We start from the raw sequence: 17,473 nt of genomic DNA on the forward strand, positions 1-17,473 counted from the left end.
CTGCTCTCTGCTCTGCTTTCTCCGCTCACTCTCTGCTCGTTCTCCGCTCGCCCTCTGCTCTCTGCTCTGCTTTCTCCACTCACTCTCTGCTCTCTGCTCTGCTTTCTCCGCTCACTCTCTGCTCTGCTTTCTCCGCTCACTCTCTGCTCTCTGCTCTGCTTTCTCCGCTCACTCTCTGCTCTGCTTTCTCCGCTCACTCTCTGCTCTCTGCTCTGCTTTCGCCGCTCACTCTCTGCTCGTTCTCCGCTCGCCCTCTGCTCTCTGCTCTGCTTTCTCCGCTCACTCTCTGCTCGTTCTCCGCTCGCCCTCTGCTCTCTGCTCTGCTTTCTCCGCTCTCTCTCTGCTCTCTGCTCTGCTTTCTCCGCTCTCTCTCTGCTCTCCGCTCTGCTTTCTCCGCTCTCTCTCTGCTCTCTGCTCTGCTTTCTCCGCTCTCTCTCTGCTCTCTGCTCTGCTTTCTACGCTCACTCTCTGCTCTCTGCTCTGCTTTCTCCGCTCACTCTCTGCTCGTTCTCCGCTCGCCCTCTGCTCTCTGCTCTGCTTTCTCCGCTCACTCTCTGCTCTCTGCTCTGCTTTCTCCGCTCACTCTCTGCCCTCTGCTCTGCTTTGTCCGCTCTCTCTCTGCTCTCTGCTCTGCTTTCTCCGCTCTCTCTCTGCTCTCTGCTCTGCTTTCTCTGCTCACTCTCTGCTCGTTCTCCGCTCGCCCTCTGCTCTCTGCTCTGCTTTGTCCGCTCTCTCTCTGCTCTCTGCTCTGCTTTCTCCGCACTCTCTCTGCTCTCTGCTCTGCTTTGTCCGCTCTCTCTCTGCTCTGCTTTCTCCGCTCTCTCTCTGCTCTCTGCTCTGCTTTCTCCGCTCTCTCTCTGCTCTCTGCTCTGCTTCCGCTCCACTCTGCTCCTTTTCATATAGATCCTTCTTGCATCGCCTTCCTCTACTCTTCCTCTGCTCTTCCTCTTCTTCCTCTTCTTCTTCCAGTGATGTAATGGTACCCCCTCTTCTTCTCTCGCTCTCTCTTTCACCTTCTCCTCCCCTCCCGTCTCTGTCATAAACAGCTTTCCCTTTGTGTGTGAGTCAATTAGAGAGCCCTTTGGTTTGATTTATAGAGCCAGCTTCCATTGGCCTAATGGATTGCTGTGAATTAATATGCATTTTCTCATGTGTGTGATAAATTATAGAGTTGGGAGACAATAGAGGTCACAGTAGTAGAGTCCTGGTGTTTAGTCAGCTCCACCAGCCCACCACTTTAAACCTTCACTGGAGGAAGGGCCATCAATTACAAATGTTTAGGCATAATGTATAGACCTAATGTATTATGAACAATAATAGGACTGAGCTAGGCTCATTGAGCTCTTTCAATATTTTTCACATTGAGTAGACAAGAATGAGAGGTTAATGCAGATGGATTGGAACTACTGATTACGACCGTCTCATGCACGAAATAATATTATATATTGGGCTATTCCACGGAAACTGGGTGACACTGAGACTCAGATTTGTCCATTTAAAATGTATCTCAAATAAAAAAATGATGATTGCAAAGTTAAACAAACCAGGTCTATGCACAAGGACTACTTTTAACTATTTTCACTGAACATTTCACAAAAACACATTTCCACTGAAAATGTAAAAAAATATATATTTACTTGAAGAACAGTACAGATGCAAAGTTTGGTAACAGAATGACGATTTGTGCCGTCATTCTCTTCAAGTAAATGTGTTTTTGTTTGACAGGAACATTTAAAAGTGCAAAATGGGAGTGTCAGTGTCACCGGTGTTACCGTGGAAATTGCCCATGTCGGAATAAGATTTTTTTAAATCTTGATGGTACTGTTCCATTCATTTGCTTTGAAAAACCAGGGTGTAATTCAATCCCCCTGACACCCAGCAGAGCTGACTAGACCTGGACCTACGGGGTCGTGAAACCACGACAACATCACATTATTGTTTCACTCCAACCTCTATTTTGGTTGCTTCTCGTCGGGTGCCACGATGCCACTTCTGGTGTCTTGTAATTCCTGAGGTCAGCCATACCTTACCCTTTCCTTCCCTCTCATAGGCTACACCATTAAAAACATTTCCAGTCCTGGGAGAAATGGACTAATGACAACAGGCCCTCTGATGGTGCAGGTCCACTTAGCGTTAGCTGCAGCGGTAGCGATTATTGGTATAGCCGAGATGTGTTACCCCCTTTACCCTGGAGAGTCAGAGATAATTCTCAATCTGCCCCATCTCATCAAGGTACCCTCTTTTTACGCTTTTCGTACGCTGAAACCCCCGGTGGATCTCGCCAACCCATTACGTCTGCCGTCTGCCGCCAGCCGCCCCACCGTGATGGAAAAGCCCCCCTCTAATCATTACGGCGCGGTCAGTGGTATCAACTGGTTTAATAGCTAAGGAAGTCTGACAGGTGCTCTTCTTGCTAAGATTGAGGAGTGTGGGATTAATGAGGGTATTGCTGAGATTGTCATAACTCACAAAAGGAACATTAAAGTGATATTATGGAGAAGGCTCGATCAGATATGTTTTCAACTCGAGCAAGGTGGCATTGGGCGGCACGTCATTTTTCACAGAGATTTTTAATGCCTGCGGGTCTTCCGTGCCTCTCCACCACCAGAAATGTATAGAGAATCTAAAAAAACACTGCTGATAGGAGAAGAGAAAGAAGAAAACACACAGAGAGAGAGAGAGAGAGAGGGAGAGAGAGACACATGACAGATAGAGACAGAGGCAGCGAGACAAAGAGAGTAGATAGAGAGCGATAAATAGGGGTGGGGGTGTGAGAGGTGCTGCTGAGGAGTTTTTTTCTCCATTTTGTGGAGAAAACACAATATATGTTGAATTTTTTTAAGGGGGTGCTGCAGCTACTCCCAGCACCTCTACTTCCTGAGGCGATGCCCACCAGCATAATGCTGTGAGGGACAAACATTCTACAGATCTTTTCAGATCCTCCTCCCGATGGATTATGAAGACCAGTGGAGTGCTTTTGCTTACTGGGACTAGATACTTACGGAAGATAAATTCTTATTGAAATTCTTCATTATTTTCTGACCAACTGTCAAATCCGTTTTAACAGATCATCTATCTCCTTTCTCAACAATTTACCTGATTACCCTCACCTGCTGATGCAAGCCCTAAATCAGGAGGAGCATGTCCAAATCCAAACCCTAGGACCAAGCCGAGCAGACCTTCGCTATGTGAACAATGGCCAGCCTTGACTGGTTTGAAAAGAAAACCGCAAGTCAAATAAAGGCGCATGCGTTCCTTTACCGAGGGAACATTGATCAACACTGGTGCTTGAAGACAGTACAAAGAGAGGACAGACCACCAGACTCTACCCTGCAGAACACTACTGCCCTCTACTGGTAGGAAGTGGTACTCTATTTTACATCCACGGGACAATGCTCATAGGAGAACAAAGGACCAGCCAAGCTCATCGCTGAAGATAAGCAAAAGATCGTGCAGGAAATCAGCAACTTAACAACAATGATACTTCAAATTCATTTCAAATGAGTCATTCAATTGGGGGATGATCAGCTCAATGGTTCAGACGTCAAATGACTGAATTCATCTGGACAGCCTCTTGTTCATTCATTCATTCAACCATGGAGGTAATTCAACCAAAGAATCACATCAGTTTGGCATAGAACCTCAACACTCGATTAGCAGCCTGCTGTAGATGTAAATCATTCCCCACAGTGTGTGATGATTATACACTATACCCCTATGGTATATAGGTGACAGTAGATTAGCAGCCTGGAGTAGACATGGATCTGCACAGTATGTAATAATTGTACAATATAACCATTATTTGTTACATTAGATTAGTTTACAGTTGACACTGATGACATACACGGAATGTACAAAACATTAAGAACACCTGTTTAATGACATGGACTGGCCAGGTGAATCCAGTTGGAAGCTATTATCCCTTATTGATGTCACCTGTTAAATCCACTTCAATTATCCTTCAAGAAGGATAAATGAGACAATTGAGACATGGATTGTGTATGTGTGCCATTCATACGGTGAATGGGCAAGACAGAATATGTAAGTGTCTTTGAACAGGGTGTGGTAGTAGGTTCCTTGCCGACCGGTGTGTGTCAAGAACTGCAACGCTGCTGTGTATCAAGAATGGTCCACCACCCAAAGGACATCCAGTCAACTTGGCACAACTGTGGGAAGGCCAGCATCCCAATGGAACGCTCTTTTGACACCTTGTGCAACTCAATATTAGGAAGGTGTTCTTAATGTTTTGTACACTCAGTGTACATGGGGTACCAGTACCAAGTCAATGTGCAGTGGTGTGTGGTAATTGAGGTAGATACATGTACTGTACATACACAACCGTTCAAAAGTTTGGGGTCACTTAGAAAGGTTCTTGTTTTTGAAAGAAAAACACATTTTTGGTCCATTAAAATAACTCCATGAGAGACATTGCCAAGAAACTGAAGATCTTGGACAACTCCCTTCACAGAACAGCGCAAACTGTCTCTAACCAGAATAGAAAGAGGAGTGGGAGGCCACGTGGCGCAACTGAGCAAGAGGACAAGTACATTAGAGTGTCTAGTTTGAAAAACAGACACCTCACAAGTCCTCAACTGGCAGCTTCATTAAATAGCACCTGCAAAACACCAGTCTCAATGTCAGCAGTGAAGAGGCGACTCCGGGATGCTGGCCTTCTAGGCAGAGTTCCTCTGTCCAGTCTCAATGTCAACAGTGAAGAGGTGACTCCGGGATGCTGGCCTTCTAGGTAGAGTTCCTCTGTCCAGTGTCTGTGTTCCTTTACCCATCTTAATCTTTTCTTTTTATTGGCCAGTCTGAGATATGGCTTTTTCTTTGCAACTCTGCCTAGAAGGACAGCATCCTGGAGTCGCCACTTGACTGTTGATGTTGAGACTGGTGTCAATTTCGAGTCTCATAGCAACGGGTCTGAATACTTATGTCAACAAGGTCATTAGCATTTTTTAAAAGTAATAATACTTTTTTTTTAACCTGTTTTGCTTTGACATTATGGGTTATTTTTGGGGGGGTTATTTAAAATTATTTTAGAATAAGGCTGTAACGTAACAAAATATTTTCCTAAGTCACTGTAGGTAGGGGGTAAAGTAACTTGGCAACAGGATAGATCATTAACATTAGCAGCAGCAATGTATTGGGTCAAAATAGTTAGTGCAAAGAGGGTCAATGTACATTGTCTGGGTAGCTATTTGGTTAAGTATTTCGTAGTCTTATTTCTTGGGGGTGTGCTCGGGCCTCCATTTTCATGTAGTCCATGATCAGCTACTTTGTCTTGCTGACAATGAAGGAGTTATTGTGGCACCACACTGCCAGGTCACTGACCTCTCTGTAGGCAGTCTCATCGTTGTTGGTGTCAGGCTTACTACCGTCGTGTTGTCAGAAAACTTAATGAAGGTGTTGGCCCAGGGCACGCATTCGTGGGTGAACAGGGAGTACAGGAGGGGACTATACACACACCCTGAGGGGCCCCAATGTTGAGGGTCAGCGTGGCTGATGTGTTGGTGCCTACTCTCACCACCAGGATCCATTTGCAGAGGGAGGTGTTCAGTCCCAGGGTCCTGAGCTTAGTGATTAGCTTGTAGGGCACTATGGTGTTGAACGCTGAGCTGTAGTCAATAAACAGGTATTCCTCTGATCTAGGTGGGTGAGGGCAGTGTGGAGAGAAATAGAGATGGCATTATCTGTGGATCTATTGGGGCGGTATGCGAATTAGAGTGGGTCCAGGGTGTCTGGGATGATGGTGTTGATGTGAGGCAACCTTTCAAAGCATTTTAGGGCTACAGATGCAAGTGCTACAGGACGATAACCATTTAAACAGGTTATCTTGGCGTTCTTGGGCACATAGACTATGATGTTCTGCTTGAAACGTAGGTCTTACAGACTGGTTCATGGAGAGATTGAACATGTCAGTGAAGCCACTCGCCAGCTGGTCAGCGCATGCTCTGAGTACGTGTCCTGTTAATCCGTCTGAATGTTGACATGCTTGAAGGTCCTACTCACATAGGCCACAGAGAGTGAGATCACACTGCTGGTGCTCTCATACATTCAGTGTTGGATGCCTCAGGGTGAGAATGGAAGCAATTTAGCATGTCTTGGTAGGCTCTCGTCACTGGGCAGCTCACGGCTGGGTTTCCCTTTGTAATCTGTGATAGTTTGCAAGCCCTGCCACATCCGACGAGAGTCAGAGCCGGCGTAGTAGGATTCGATCTTAGTTTTGACGCTTTGCCTGTTTGATGGCTTATTGGCGGTCGTAGCAGGACTTCTTATAAGTGTCCGGATTAGTGTCCCACTCCTTGAAAGCGGTAGCTCTCTCACTAACTTTACCTCACCATCTTCACTCCTATCAGTCTGCCCATCTTTAGCTCAGTGCCGATGTTGCATGTAATACATGGGTTTTGGTTGGGATATGAATGTACGATGTCGTCAATGCACTTATTAATGAAGCTGGTGACTGATGTGGTAAACTCCTCAATGTTATCATAGGAATCCCGGAACTTAATCCACTTTGTGCTAGTGAAGCAGTCCTGTAGCTTAGCATCGCTTCATCGGACCAATTCCGTCTTGAGTGCATCACTGGTACTTCCTCTTTGAGTTTTTGTTTGTAAGTAGGAATGGACAGATTTGCCAAATGGAGGGCAAGGGAGAGCCTTGTTTTTGTGTGTGGAGGAAAGGTAATCTAAAGTTGTGTTGCTTCTAGTTGCACAGGTGACATCCCGGTAAAAAATGAGGTGAAACGGATTTGAGTTTCCCTGCATTAAAGTCCCCTGCCACTAGAAGCGCCGCCTCTGGATGTGCATTTTCCTGTTTGCTTATGGCCCTATACAGCTCATTGAGTGCGGTCTTACTGCCAGCATCGGTTTGTGGCTGTAAATAGACGGCTATGAAAAATACAGATGAAAATGTTTGGTAAATAATATGGTCTGCAGCTTATCATTAGATGAGCAAAACTTGAGACTTCCTTAACTTTAGAGATCGCGTACCAGCTGTTGTTAACAAAGAGACACACCCCTCCCACTCTCAGTTTACCCAAGGCTGCCGACCGATCTTGACCATGCATGGAAAAACCAGTGAGGTGTATATTATCCATGTCCTTACTCGGCCACGACTCTGAGAAACAGGATATTACAGATCTTTAGGTCCCGTTGATAGGATAGTCTCGAACGGAGCTTGTCCAGTTTGTTCTCTGGGGATTGTACAAAACAGAGGGCAATGGCAGTCTAGATGCTCGCCGACGTAGTCTAATCATGACGCCACTTTGCCTCTTCTTTGCTGCTGCTTCCTCTATGGAGTCCCGTGGATCGGACCTCGTACGGGGTAAGCAAAACATCCAAAGCTGTCGACTTGTTGAAGTAAAATCTTAATCCAAATCGAGGTTAATGACTGCTGTTCTGATGTCCAGAACCTGTTTTCGGACATTAGAAACAATGCCGGAAACATTTTTTCTACAAAAAACATCCAAATAATGGTCAGGAGCCTGTAATACGGCAGCTATCCACTGCAGCACCATCTTTGTTTTTAGGTTTGTTATGGGCAGCAGGTAGCCTAGCAGTTAGAGCCTTGACCCAGTAACCAAAAGGTTGCTGGTTCGTACACCCTCGCTGACAAGGTATAAATCTGTCGATGTGCTGTTGAGCAAGGCACTCAACCCTAATTTGCTCCAGGGACGCCGTACTACTATGGCTGACCCTGTAAAACAACACATTGATTCAACCAGTTTGTGCCCAGTGGGATACTAATATCTGCACAGATACTAATATCTGCACAGTATGGTGATGATTATGCAGTATAACCCTATGGTGTACAGGTGACACTGTAGATTCACAGCCTGGAGTAAATGTATGGCTATAAATCTGGACAGTTTGTAATGATAATATTATACACAGATTATTTATTACAACAGAATAGTTTACAGGTGACACTAGACTTGTACCTGTATGTCCCCTCTCTGTCTCTACTGTGTTTATACCTGCAGGGGTCAGGAAAAGACTGTGACCTGAGACACAGACACAGCACTCAGTCCCCGCAGTCTGTTCATCTGTCACCTGGGTGAGAGTCACCTGTCCCTGTCCTGGCCACACCCAGTCCACCCTGAGGGCATCAGAGTATTCCTCCTCACTCTGACACAGCAGTACAAGTCACCCTGTACTGGTATACCTGATCACAGACACCATCACTCACTCACCAATCAGAGACTCGATTCACACACACGCCCACAGTTACCTGTTCTGAACACCTGGATCCCTTGTTTCTTTCTAAAGGATCCTCTGCAGTACTGAAGAGAACCCTGGTCTGCCGGAGAACCATCTCTCTGGGACCTAAAAGACACCACACTGGTAGCAGTCATCTTCTGAGTCTAACTCTTTAAGGCACACAGGCCGTCTCTACAACGCAGGTGGGTTTCATATGTTAAGATCACTGTAGAAAGATACAATACTGTGTTGCTGTTGTTGAGCCTGTTAAATCTGTGACTGACTACTTTGGTCTCTCTCTGTTTGTGTTCAACTAGCTTTTGATCACCAGGATGCATTGTTGGCACAATCATTTCACAGCGAGTGATTTCAAATGGCGGGAGAGGGACCAGAATGTATTAATATATTGATTTTCGAAGCTCATTGAGTGTGTGAGTGGGAGAGAGAGGTAGGGAGAAGTAAGCAGCGGAATCATTTATGTTCTCTTTATTACAGATTAAAATGGCATGCTTCACATTCTTCAAATTTATGATGGTCTTGTTCAACTTGCTTATCCTTGTGAGTATGTTTCCCTTTTGATTGCAGACATGGGGGGGGGGGGGGGGCAAGCGAGGGCAGAGTAATTGCATTTGTTAATTTATTGCATTAAATCTTTATGAGTCCTGTGTGAATGAAACAACAAAGAATGGCTTTTAATACATAGAAAAGTATTTTCTCTCGTCCCTCACCTCTCCCTCAATACCATTAACTCAACAACATACCAACCATGTTACACAAATACCACAAATCACTGAGCGGAAGATACAATTAAACTCTTAAGTCTCTCTCTCTCTGTCTCTCTCTCAGCAGTTCTCATGTCATTAACTTTAAACTCTCTAATTTTGCTACCTACGTTTTCCGCCTAGCGTTTACAACTAATGATGTTTGTGAAATGGAGGGGGACTTTGGCGTTGGTAAGCTGAATTTTCATTACATCTCGCTTCTCCCGTTTAAATTACCGTTGAAGTGTAAGTCCTTTTCTACTGGGTTTTCATTAGTGCCTGAGCCAAGTTATTTATAAAGCTACACCATACAATATGATACACTATCATGTCTTAATAAAGTCATGTTATGCTTATCTGGATCTGGGAAGAACAGTTAGATGCAGTCTTTTGACAAGGTCATTAATGCTCTATCTCAGTGCCTGTTCACACCCTTCAATTTATTCCACATTTTGCTGTGGTACAGCCTGAATTTAAAATGGATTATGTTGAGATTTTGTGCAACTGATCTACACACATTACCCCATAACGACAAAGTAGAATTTTGTTTGTAGAATTTTTTACAAATGAATACAAAATGAAAAGCTGAAATGTCTTGAGTCAAATATTCAACCCCTTTGTTATGGCAAAGCCTAAGTAAGTTTTTGATCAACAAATTTGCTCAACAAATTGCATTGTAAATTGCATGTACTCATTCTGTGTTCAATAAAAGTGTTTAAAATTATTTTAGAATGACTACCTCATCTCTGTACACCACGTATGCAATTATCTGTAATGTCCCTCAATAGAGTAGTGCATTTCAAGCACAGATTCAACCACAAAGACCAGGGTGGTTTTTCAATGCCTCACAAAGAACGGCACCGATTGGTAGATGTGTAAAAAAAAAAATAATAATAAAGCAGACGCTGAATATCCTTTAGAATATGGTGAAGTTATTAATTAGGCTTTGGATGGTGTATCAATACACCCAGTCACTACAAAGATGCAGACGTCCTTCCTAACTCAGTTGCCGGAGAGCAAGGAAATTGCTCAGGGATTTCACCATGAGGCCAATGGTGATTTTAAAACAGTTAGAGTTTAATGGTTGTGATATGAGAAGACTGAGCATGGTTCAACAACATTGTTGTTGGCACCCTCCACAGCAACCCGCCCAAGCCCCCACCATTTCTCCTTCACCCATATCCAGATAGCTGATGTTCTGAAAGAGCTGCAAAATCTGGACCCCGACAAATCAGCCGGGCTAGACAATCTGGACCCTCTCTTTCTAAAATGATCTGCCAAAATTGTTGCAACCCCTATTACTAGCCTGTTCAATCTCTCTTTCGTATCGTCTGGGATTCCCAAAGATTGGAAAGCTGCCGCGGTCATCCCCCTCTTCAAAGGGGGAGACACTCTAGACCCGAACTGCTACAGACTTATATCTATCCTACCCTGCATCTCTAAGGTCTTCGAAAGCCAAGTTAACAAACAGATTACTGACCATTTTAAATCACATCGTACCTTCTCCGCTATGCAATCTGGTTTCCGAGCTGGTCATAGGTGCACCTCAGCCACGCTCAAGGTCGTTAACGATATCATAACCGCCATCGATAAGAGACATTACTGTGCAGCTGTATTCATCGACCTGGCCAAGGCTTTCGACTCTGTCAATCACCTCATTCTTATTGGCAGACTCAACAGCCTTGGTTTCTAAAATGATTGCCTCGCCTGGTTCACCAACTACTCTGATAGAGCTCAGTGTGTCAAATCGGAGGGCCTGTTTTCCGGACCTCTGGCAGTCTCTATGGAGGTGCCACAGGGTTCAATTCTCGGGCCGACTCTCTTCTCTGTATACATCAATGATGTCGCTCTTGCTGCTGGTGATTCTCTGATCCACCTCTACGCAGACGACACCATTCAGTATACTTCTGGCCCTTCTTTGGACACTTTGTTAACTAACCTCCAGACAAGCTTCAATGCCATACAACACTCCTTCCGTGGCCTCCAACTGCTCTTAAACGCAAATAAAACTAAATGCATGCTATTCAACCGATCATTGCCCGCACCTGCCCGCCCATCCAGCATCACTACTCCGGACGGCTCTGACTTAGAATACGTGGATAACTACAAATACCTAGGTGTCTGGCTAGACTGTAAACTCTCCTTCCAGACTCACATTAAGCATCTCCAATCAAAAATTAAATCTAGAATTGGCTTCCTATTTTGCAACAAAGCTTCCTTCACTCATGCTGCCAAACATACCCTTGTAAAACTGACCATCATACCGATCCTCGACTTCGGCGATGTCATCTATATAATAGCCTCCAACACTCTACTCAGCAAACTGGATGTAGTCTATCACAGTGCCATCCGTTTTGCCACCAAAGCCCCATACACTACTCACCACTGCGACCTATACGCTCTCGTTGGCTGGCCCTCGCTTCATACTCGTCGCCAAACCCACTGGCTACAGGTTATCTACAAGTCTCTGCTAGGTAAAGCCCCGCTCTATCTCAGCTCGCTGGTCACCATAGCAGCACCCACTCGTAGCACTCGCTCCAGCAGGTATATCTCACTGATCACCCCCAAAGCCAATTCCTCCTTTGGTCACCTTTCCATCCAGTTCTCTGCTGCCACTGACTGGAACTGCAAAAATCACTGAAGCTGGAGATTCCCATCTCCCTCACTAGCTTTAAGAACCAGCTGTCAGAGCAGCTCACAGATCACTGCACCTGTTCATAGCCCATCTGTATACAGCCCATCTATCTACCTCATCCCCATACTGTATTTATTTATTTAGCTCCTTTTGCACCACAGTATCTCTACTTGCACATCCATCTTTTGCACATCTACCATTCAAGTGTTTAATTGCCATACTGTAATTACTTCACCACCATGGCCTATTTATTGGCATATTTATTGCCTTATAACTCCCTTATTTGACCTAATTTGCACTCACTGTATATAGACTTTGTTTTATTTTGTTCTACTGTATTATTGACTGTATGTTTTGTTCATTCCATGTGTAACTCTGTGTTGTTGTATGTGTCGAACTGCTATGCTTTATCTTGGCCAGGTCGCAGTTGCAAACTAGCTTACCTGGTTAAATAAAGGTGAAATAAAAAAAATTGTAGTTACTCCACAATATTAACCTAAATGACAGAATGAAAAAAGGAAGCCTGCACAGAATAAAAATTAAAACAAAAAACATGCATCCTGTTTTGCAACAAGGCACTTAAGTAATACTGGGGATATGGTGTGGATCCTTATAAAATACAAATACAAAATACACATACTGCAACAACAAAAAATCCAAGAAATGTACTTTTTGTCCTGAATAGAAAACGTTATGTTTTTGGAAAATCCAACACAACACATCACTTAGTACCACTCTTCATATAAGGGATAAAGAAAACCTCTAGGGAGGTTTTCAGGATAAATAAATTAAATACACCTGTAAGCACAGGCAAAATCCTAGAGGAAAACCCAGTTCAGTCTGTTTCCCATCAGACACCTGGGAGAAGAATTCACCTTTCAGCAGGACAATAACCTAAAACACAAAGCCATATCTACATGGGAGTTGCTTACCAAGACAACATTGAATGTTCCTGAGTGGCCTAGTTACAGTTTTTACCTATTTCGGCTTAAAAATCTATGGCAAGTCCTGAAAATGGCTGTCTAGCAATGATCAACAACCAATTTGACAGAGCTTGAATAATTTTTCAATAATAAATGAGCAAATATTGTACAATCCAGATGTGCAAAGCTCTTAGAGACTCACCCAGAAAGACACACAGCTGTAATCACCGCCAAAGGAGCTTTACAAAGTTTTGACTCGAGGGTGTAAATACTTATGTAAAATAGATTTTTTCCATATTTTATTTTCAATACATTTACAGAAATGGTTAAAAATGTTTTTTCACTGTCATTATTGGGTATTATGTGTAGATGGGTGAGAAAATAAAAATATTGAATCCATTTTGAATTCAGGCTGTAACACAACCAGTGACGATTTTAGAATGTACATCTTGGTGGAGCAAACTCCACTCAATTTTTGTGGGATGCATGCCAGCAAAGACCCTACACGACACAACACTAAACAATATATTAATGGCACTATAACAGTGGCAAACGGTGCCCACAAACTGTTCAGGCCTACATATAACTGTCCTACAACGGAGTCCCAAAAGCAGTCCCAACATCTTACCACTGCTACACCTGGCTATCAGCAGAGCCTTGTCTGTCAACAGTTCATTCAGCCTCATTTACTGCCTTTAAAAAAACATAGCTGATATGACTGACTTGCTTAAACGTGGTTTCAACTGACACTTGAGATGTACAAACTATGGCATAAGGGGACGACAAGCGGATATTTGGGATTTAGACAATAATGTGCGAGCTAGGACAGACATTGTCAATATAACTATTTCTTCAGCACTTTGAAATGTATAGCAACAGAATTCAGAACATGGGCTGTTCTTACAGTGTTCTCTCTGTACACCAAATCAGAATCATAGGATATAAAGAGTGCAAATAAGCAGACAATGAAAGCTCTAACAATATTCAATGATTACATTTCTCTAAAACAGGCTGTAGGCTACATGTGCACCACCAAGTCAGAACAGTAAGCAAAATGAAGAAGGGTAAATAGACCAAATTATTAGGGTAAGGCACATGGGCTACTAACATCTTACTACACAACATACACTTAGTATTACTTTCTTAGCTACAGGATACAAATCTCCCTGGCATATTACATCATTTATGCAGCAGCATACAAGCAATTTTGGACTCTCCTTGTTGTGCTGTGCTCACTTGAACAGGGAGGTGGCGTGGCGGTCCTTCATGGGCCAATTTTGTCATCATACTTTGTCATCAAAGTCTGGCATTCTCTGGATTTATGGTGCTTTCAAGACAACTGGGAATTTGGAAAAAAACAAGGTTGAATCATGATGACGTCAGTGATCTTCAGGTCGGAGCTTTAGCAAGAAGCCCAAGTCCCGACAAGTTGGATGACTGTTCAAAACTTATTTTCCCAGTCGGAGCTCTTTTTTTTCAGAGTTCCTAGTTGTTTTGAACTCACTGAAGTCAGATTTCCCAGTTCTGAGATTCCAGTTGTCTTGAGCTCGGCAGAAGTCATGCTGGATTGACAGCATGGCCAATGTTGAATGTTTATGACTTGATTCATGATGATGGCTGTTAGCTTGCTGGCTACGATTTTGAAAGTCCAATCAAAGCTACTGTAGATATAATGTGATTTGACATCATTGTATCTGTGGCCAATGACCTTGAGCCTTCATGGATGGGCTAATGTAACTCTATGGCAGCACCCAAGGGGGTTGCTTTTTGAGCTCTACCCTTAGATTTGGCGGTGACGTAGTGTCACCATGAGTGACAGAACACTGAGCCAATCACGATGCAACTAGAGAACATTTTCAACCCATTTTCTGCTGGCATCCCCACCACCATAGAGAGCACTGAGCTAGGCTGAAACACCTGCATTTTGTAGCTGCCTAACTCAAGAAAGCAAAAAAGAGGCCATGATTGTATGAAGGCTTTATTGACTCAAGTAATATTATAATTATAATTATTATTTTACATTGTTTGCAAACTGATATGTGACACGTTATTAATGGCAAAATATCATGGAAAACAAAATAAAAAAATGGTATACTTATATACAGCACCAGTCAAAAGTTTGGACACACCTACCTACTTTTATATTTGAGATTCTTCAGAGTAGCCACCCTTTGCCTTGATGACAGCTTTGCACACTTTTGGCATTCTCTCAACCAGCTTCAGCTGGAATGCATTTCCAACAGTATTCATTCATCCATTCACCCCTCCCCCTCTCCAGAGGCCTACAGTGCCTTGCGAAAGTATTCGGCCCCCTTGAACTTTGCGACCTTTTGCCACATTTCAGGCTTCAAACATAATGATATAAAACTGTATTTTTTTGTGAAGAATCAACAACAAGTGGGACACAATCATGAAGTGGAACGACATTTATTGGATATTTCAAACTTTTTTAACAAATAAAAAACTGAAAAATTGGGCGTTCAAAATTATTCAGCCGCCTTAAGTTAATACTTTGTAGCGCCACCTTTTGCTGCGATTACAGCTGTAAGTCGCTTGGGGTATGTCTCTATCAGTTTTGCACATCGAGAGACTGAAATTTCTTCCCATTCCTCCTTGCAAAACAGCTTGAGCTCAGTGAGGTTGGATGGAGAGCATTTGTGAACAGCAGTTTTCGGTTCTTTCCACAGATTCTCGATTGGATTCAGGTCTGGACTTTGACTTGGCCATTCTAACACCTGTATATGTTTATTTTTGAACCATTCCATTGTAGATTTTGCTTTATGTTTTGGATCATTGTCTTGTTGGAAGACAAATCTCCGTCCCAGTCTCAGGTCTTTTGCAGACTCCATCAGGTTTTCTTCCAGAATGGTCCTGTATTTGGCTCCATCCATCTTCCCATCAATTTTAACCATCTTCCCTGTCCCTGCTGAAGAAAAGCAGGCCCAAACCATGATGCTGCCACCACCATGTTTGACAGTGGGGATGGTGTGTTCAAAGTGATGAGCTGTGTTGCTTTTACGCCAAACCTAACGTTTTGCATTGTTGCCAAAAAGTTCAATTTTGGTTTCATCTGACCAGAGCACCTTCTTCCACATGTTTGGTGTGTCTCCCAGGTGGCTCGTGGCAAACTTTAAATGACACTTTTTATGGATATCTTTAAGAAATGGCTTTCTTCTTGCCACTCTTCCATAAAGGCCAGATTTGTGCAATATACGACTGATTGTTGTCCTATGGACAGAGTCTCCCACCTCAGCTGTAGATCTCTGCAGTTCATCCAGAGTGATCATGGGCCTCTTGGCTGCATCTCTGATCAGTCTTCTCCTTGTATGAGCTGAAAGTTTAGAGGGACGGCCAGGTCTTGGTAGATTTGCAGTGGTCTGATACTCCTTCCATTTCAATATTATCGTTTGCACAGTGCTCCTTGGGATGTTTAAAGCTTGGGAAATCTTTTTGTATCCAAATCCGGCTTTAAACTTCTTCACAACAGTATCACGGACCTGCCTGGTGTGTTCCTTGTTCTTCATGATGCTCTCTGCGCTTTTAACGGACCTCTCAGACTATCACAGTGCAGGTGCATTTATACGGAGACTTGATTACACACAGGTGGATTGTATTTATCATCATTAGTCATTTAGGTCAACATTGGATCATTCAGAGATCCTCACTGAACTTCTGGAGAGAGTTTGCTGCACTGAAAGTAAAGGGGCTGAATAATTTTGCACGCCCAATTTTTCAGTTTTTGATTTGTTAAAAAAGTTTGAAATATCCAATAAATGTCGTTCCACTTCATGATTGTGTCCCACTTGTTGTTGATTCTTCTGTTTGAAGCCTGAAATGTGGCAAAAGGTCGCAAAGTTCAAGGGGGCCGAATACTTTCGCAAGGCACTGTATATGGCTCTGTTCGGAAGTCTCCTATTCAATCTCTCCAGCCCTAATATCTTTCATTTGTCCCTTTCATATTGTACTCACCTATCCCATTTACCCAGTTGACCTCTAGTCCTAACCTGATTTCTATGTGATCTATGACAGGTCTCATGGTGTCTGACAGGGCATCCCAGGCAGGTGGCATTCCATCTACCGCATTAGCCTGCAAAAAAATAAAAGAGAAAGCCAACCACAATTAGATCAGGCAGAGGGAAAACACTGCCAGACAAGGAGTTAGGGGGAATATGGTTGTCGTATCACATTTACCAAGCAGGGCGTTCATCACTGAGAACAGGTGGAGGAAGAAATAAAAGACAAGATACCCTGAGGAGAAAGGAGAGGGGGAAGAGGGGAGGAGAGGAGAGGAATACAGGGGGAAATTATTCTCATGTGGAAGACATCAGGGCTGATGGGGAGGATGGTGGCAGGCAGACAGACTGGCAGGCCTAGTTTCATGTGCAGCTGACAGAAAGCAGAAGGCCTCCTGTATATGACTGACATAGCTCTGATTGGAGACGACAGACAATATCAGGTTTCAGATGCTTTCTGTTCTGTGGGGAGGAGACAAGGAATAGCATAATCTGACATCCACCCACTCTCTCACGGATCTGACCTACAGAGAAAGAAAGAGAGAGAGAGTGAGAGCAAGCGAGAGAGAGAGCGAGAGAGAGCGAGAGAGAGCGAGAGAGAGAATGAGAGAGAGAGAGAGAGAGAGTGCGAGAGAGAGTGCGAGAGAGAGAGCGAGAGAGAGCGAGAGAGAGCGAGAGAGAGGGAGAGAGAGAGAGAACGAGAGAGAGAGTGCGAGAGAGAGAGAGGAGAGAGAGAGAGAGAGAGAGTGCGAGAGAGAGAGAGAGAGAGAGAGAGAGAGAGAGAGAGAGAGAGAGAGAGAGAGAGAGAGAGAGAGAGAGAGAGAGAGGAGAGAGAGAGAGAGAGAGAGAGAGAGAGAGAAGGGGGAGAGAGAGAGAGGGGGGAGAGAGAGAGAGAGAGAGAGAGAGAGAGAGAGAGAGAGAGAGAGAGAGAGAGAGAGAG

The 17,473-nt window shown here is 43.8% G+C and overlaps 1 protein-coding gene across 1 annotated transcript in view; it reads left to right on the forward strand.

Moving 5' to 3' along the window:
• Positions 1-2,169: 2,169 nt before the first annotated feature.
• Positions 2,170-17,473, forward strand: part of tspan1 (tetraspanin 1) — a 32,787-nt gene continuing 17,483 nt past the window's right edge. The window contains exon 1 of the mRNA XM_031838033.1: positions 2,170-2,358. Within this exon, the coding sequence (XP_031693893.1) occupies positions 2,170-2,358 (189 nt within the window). The remainder of the gene's footprint in view (positions 2,359-17,473) is intronic.

Source organism: Oncorhynchus kisutch, linkage group LG13, assembly GCF_002021735.2.
Source record: "Oncorhynchus kisutch isolate 150728-3 linkage group LG13, Okis_V2, whole genome shotgun sequence".
NCBI classification, from domain to species: Eukaryota; Metazoa; Chordata; class Actinopteri; order Salmoniformes; family Salmonidae; genus Oncorhynchus; species Oncorhynchus kisutch.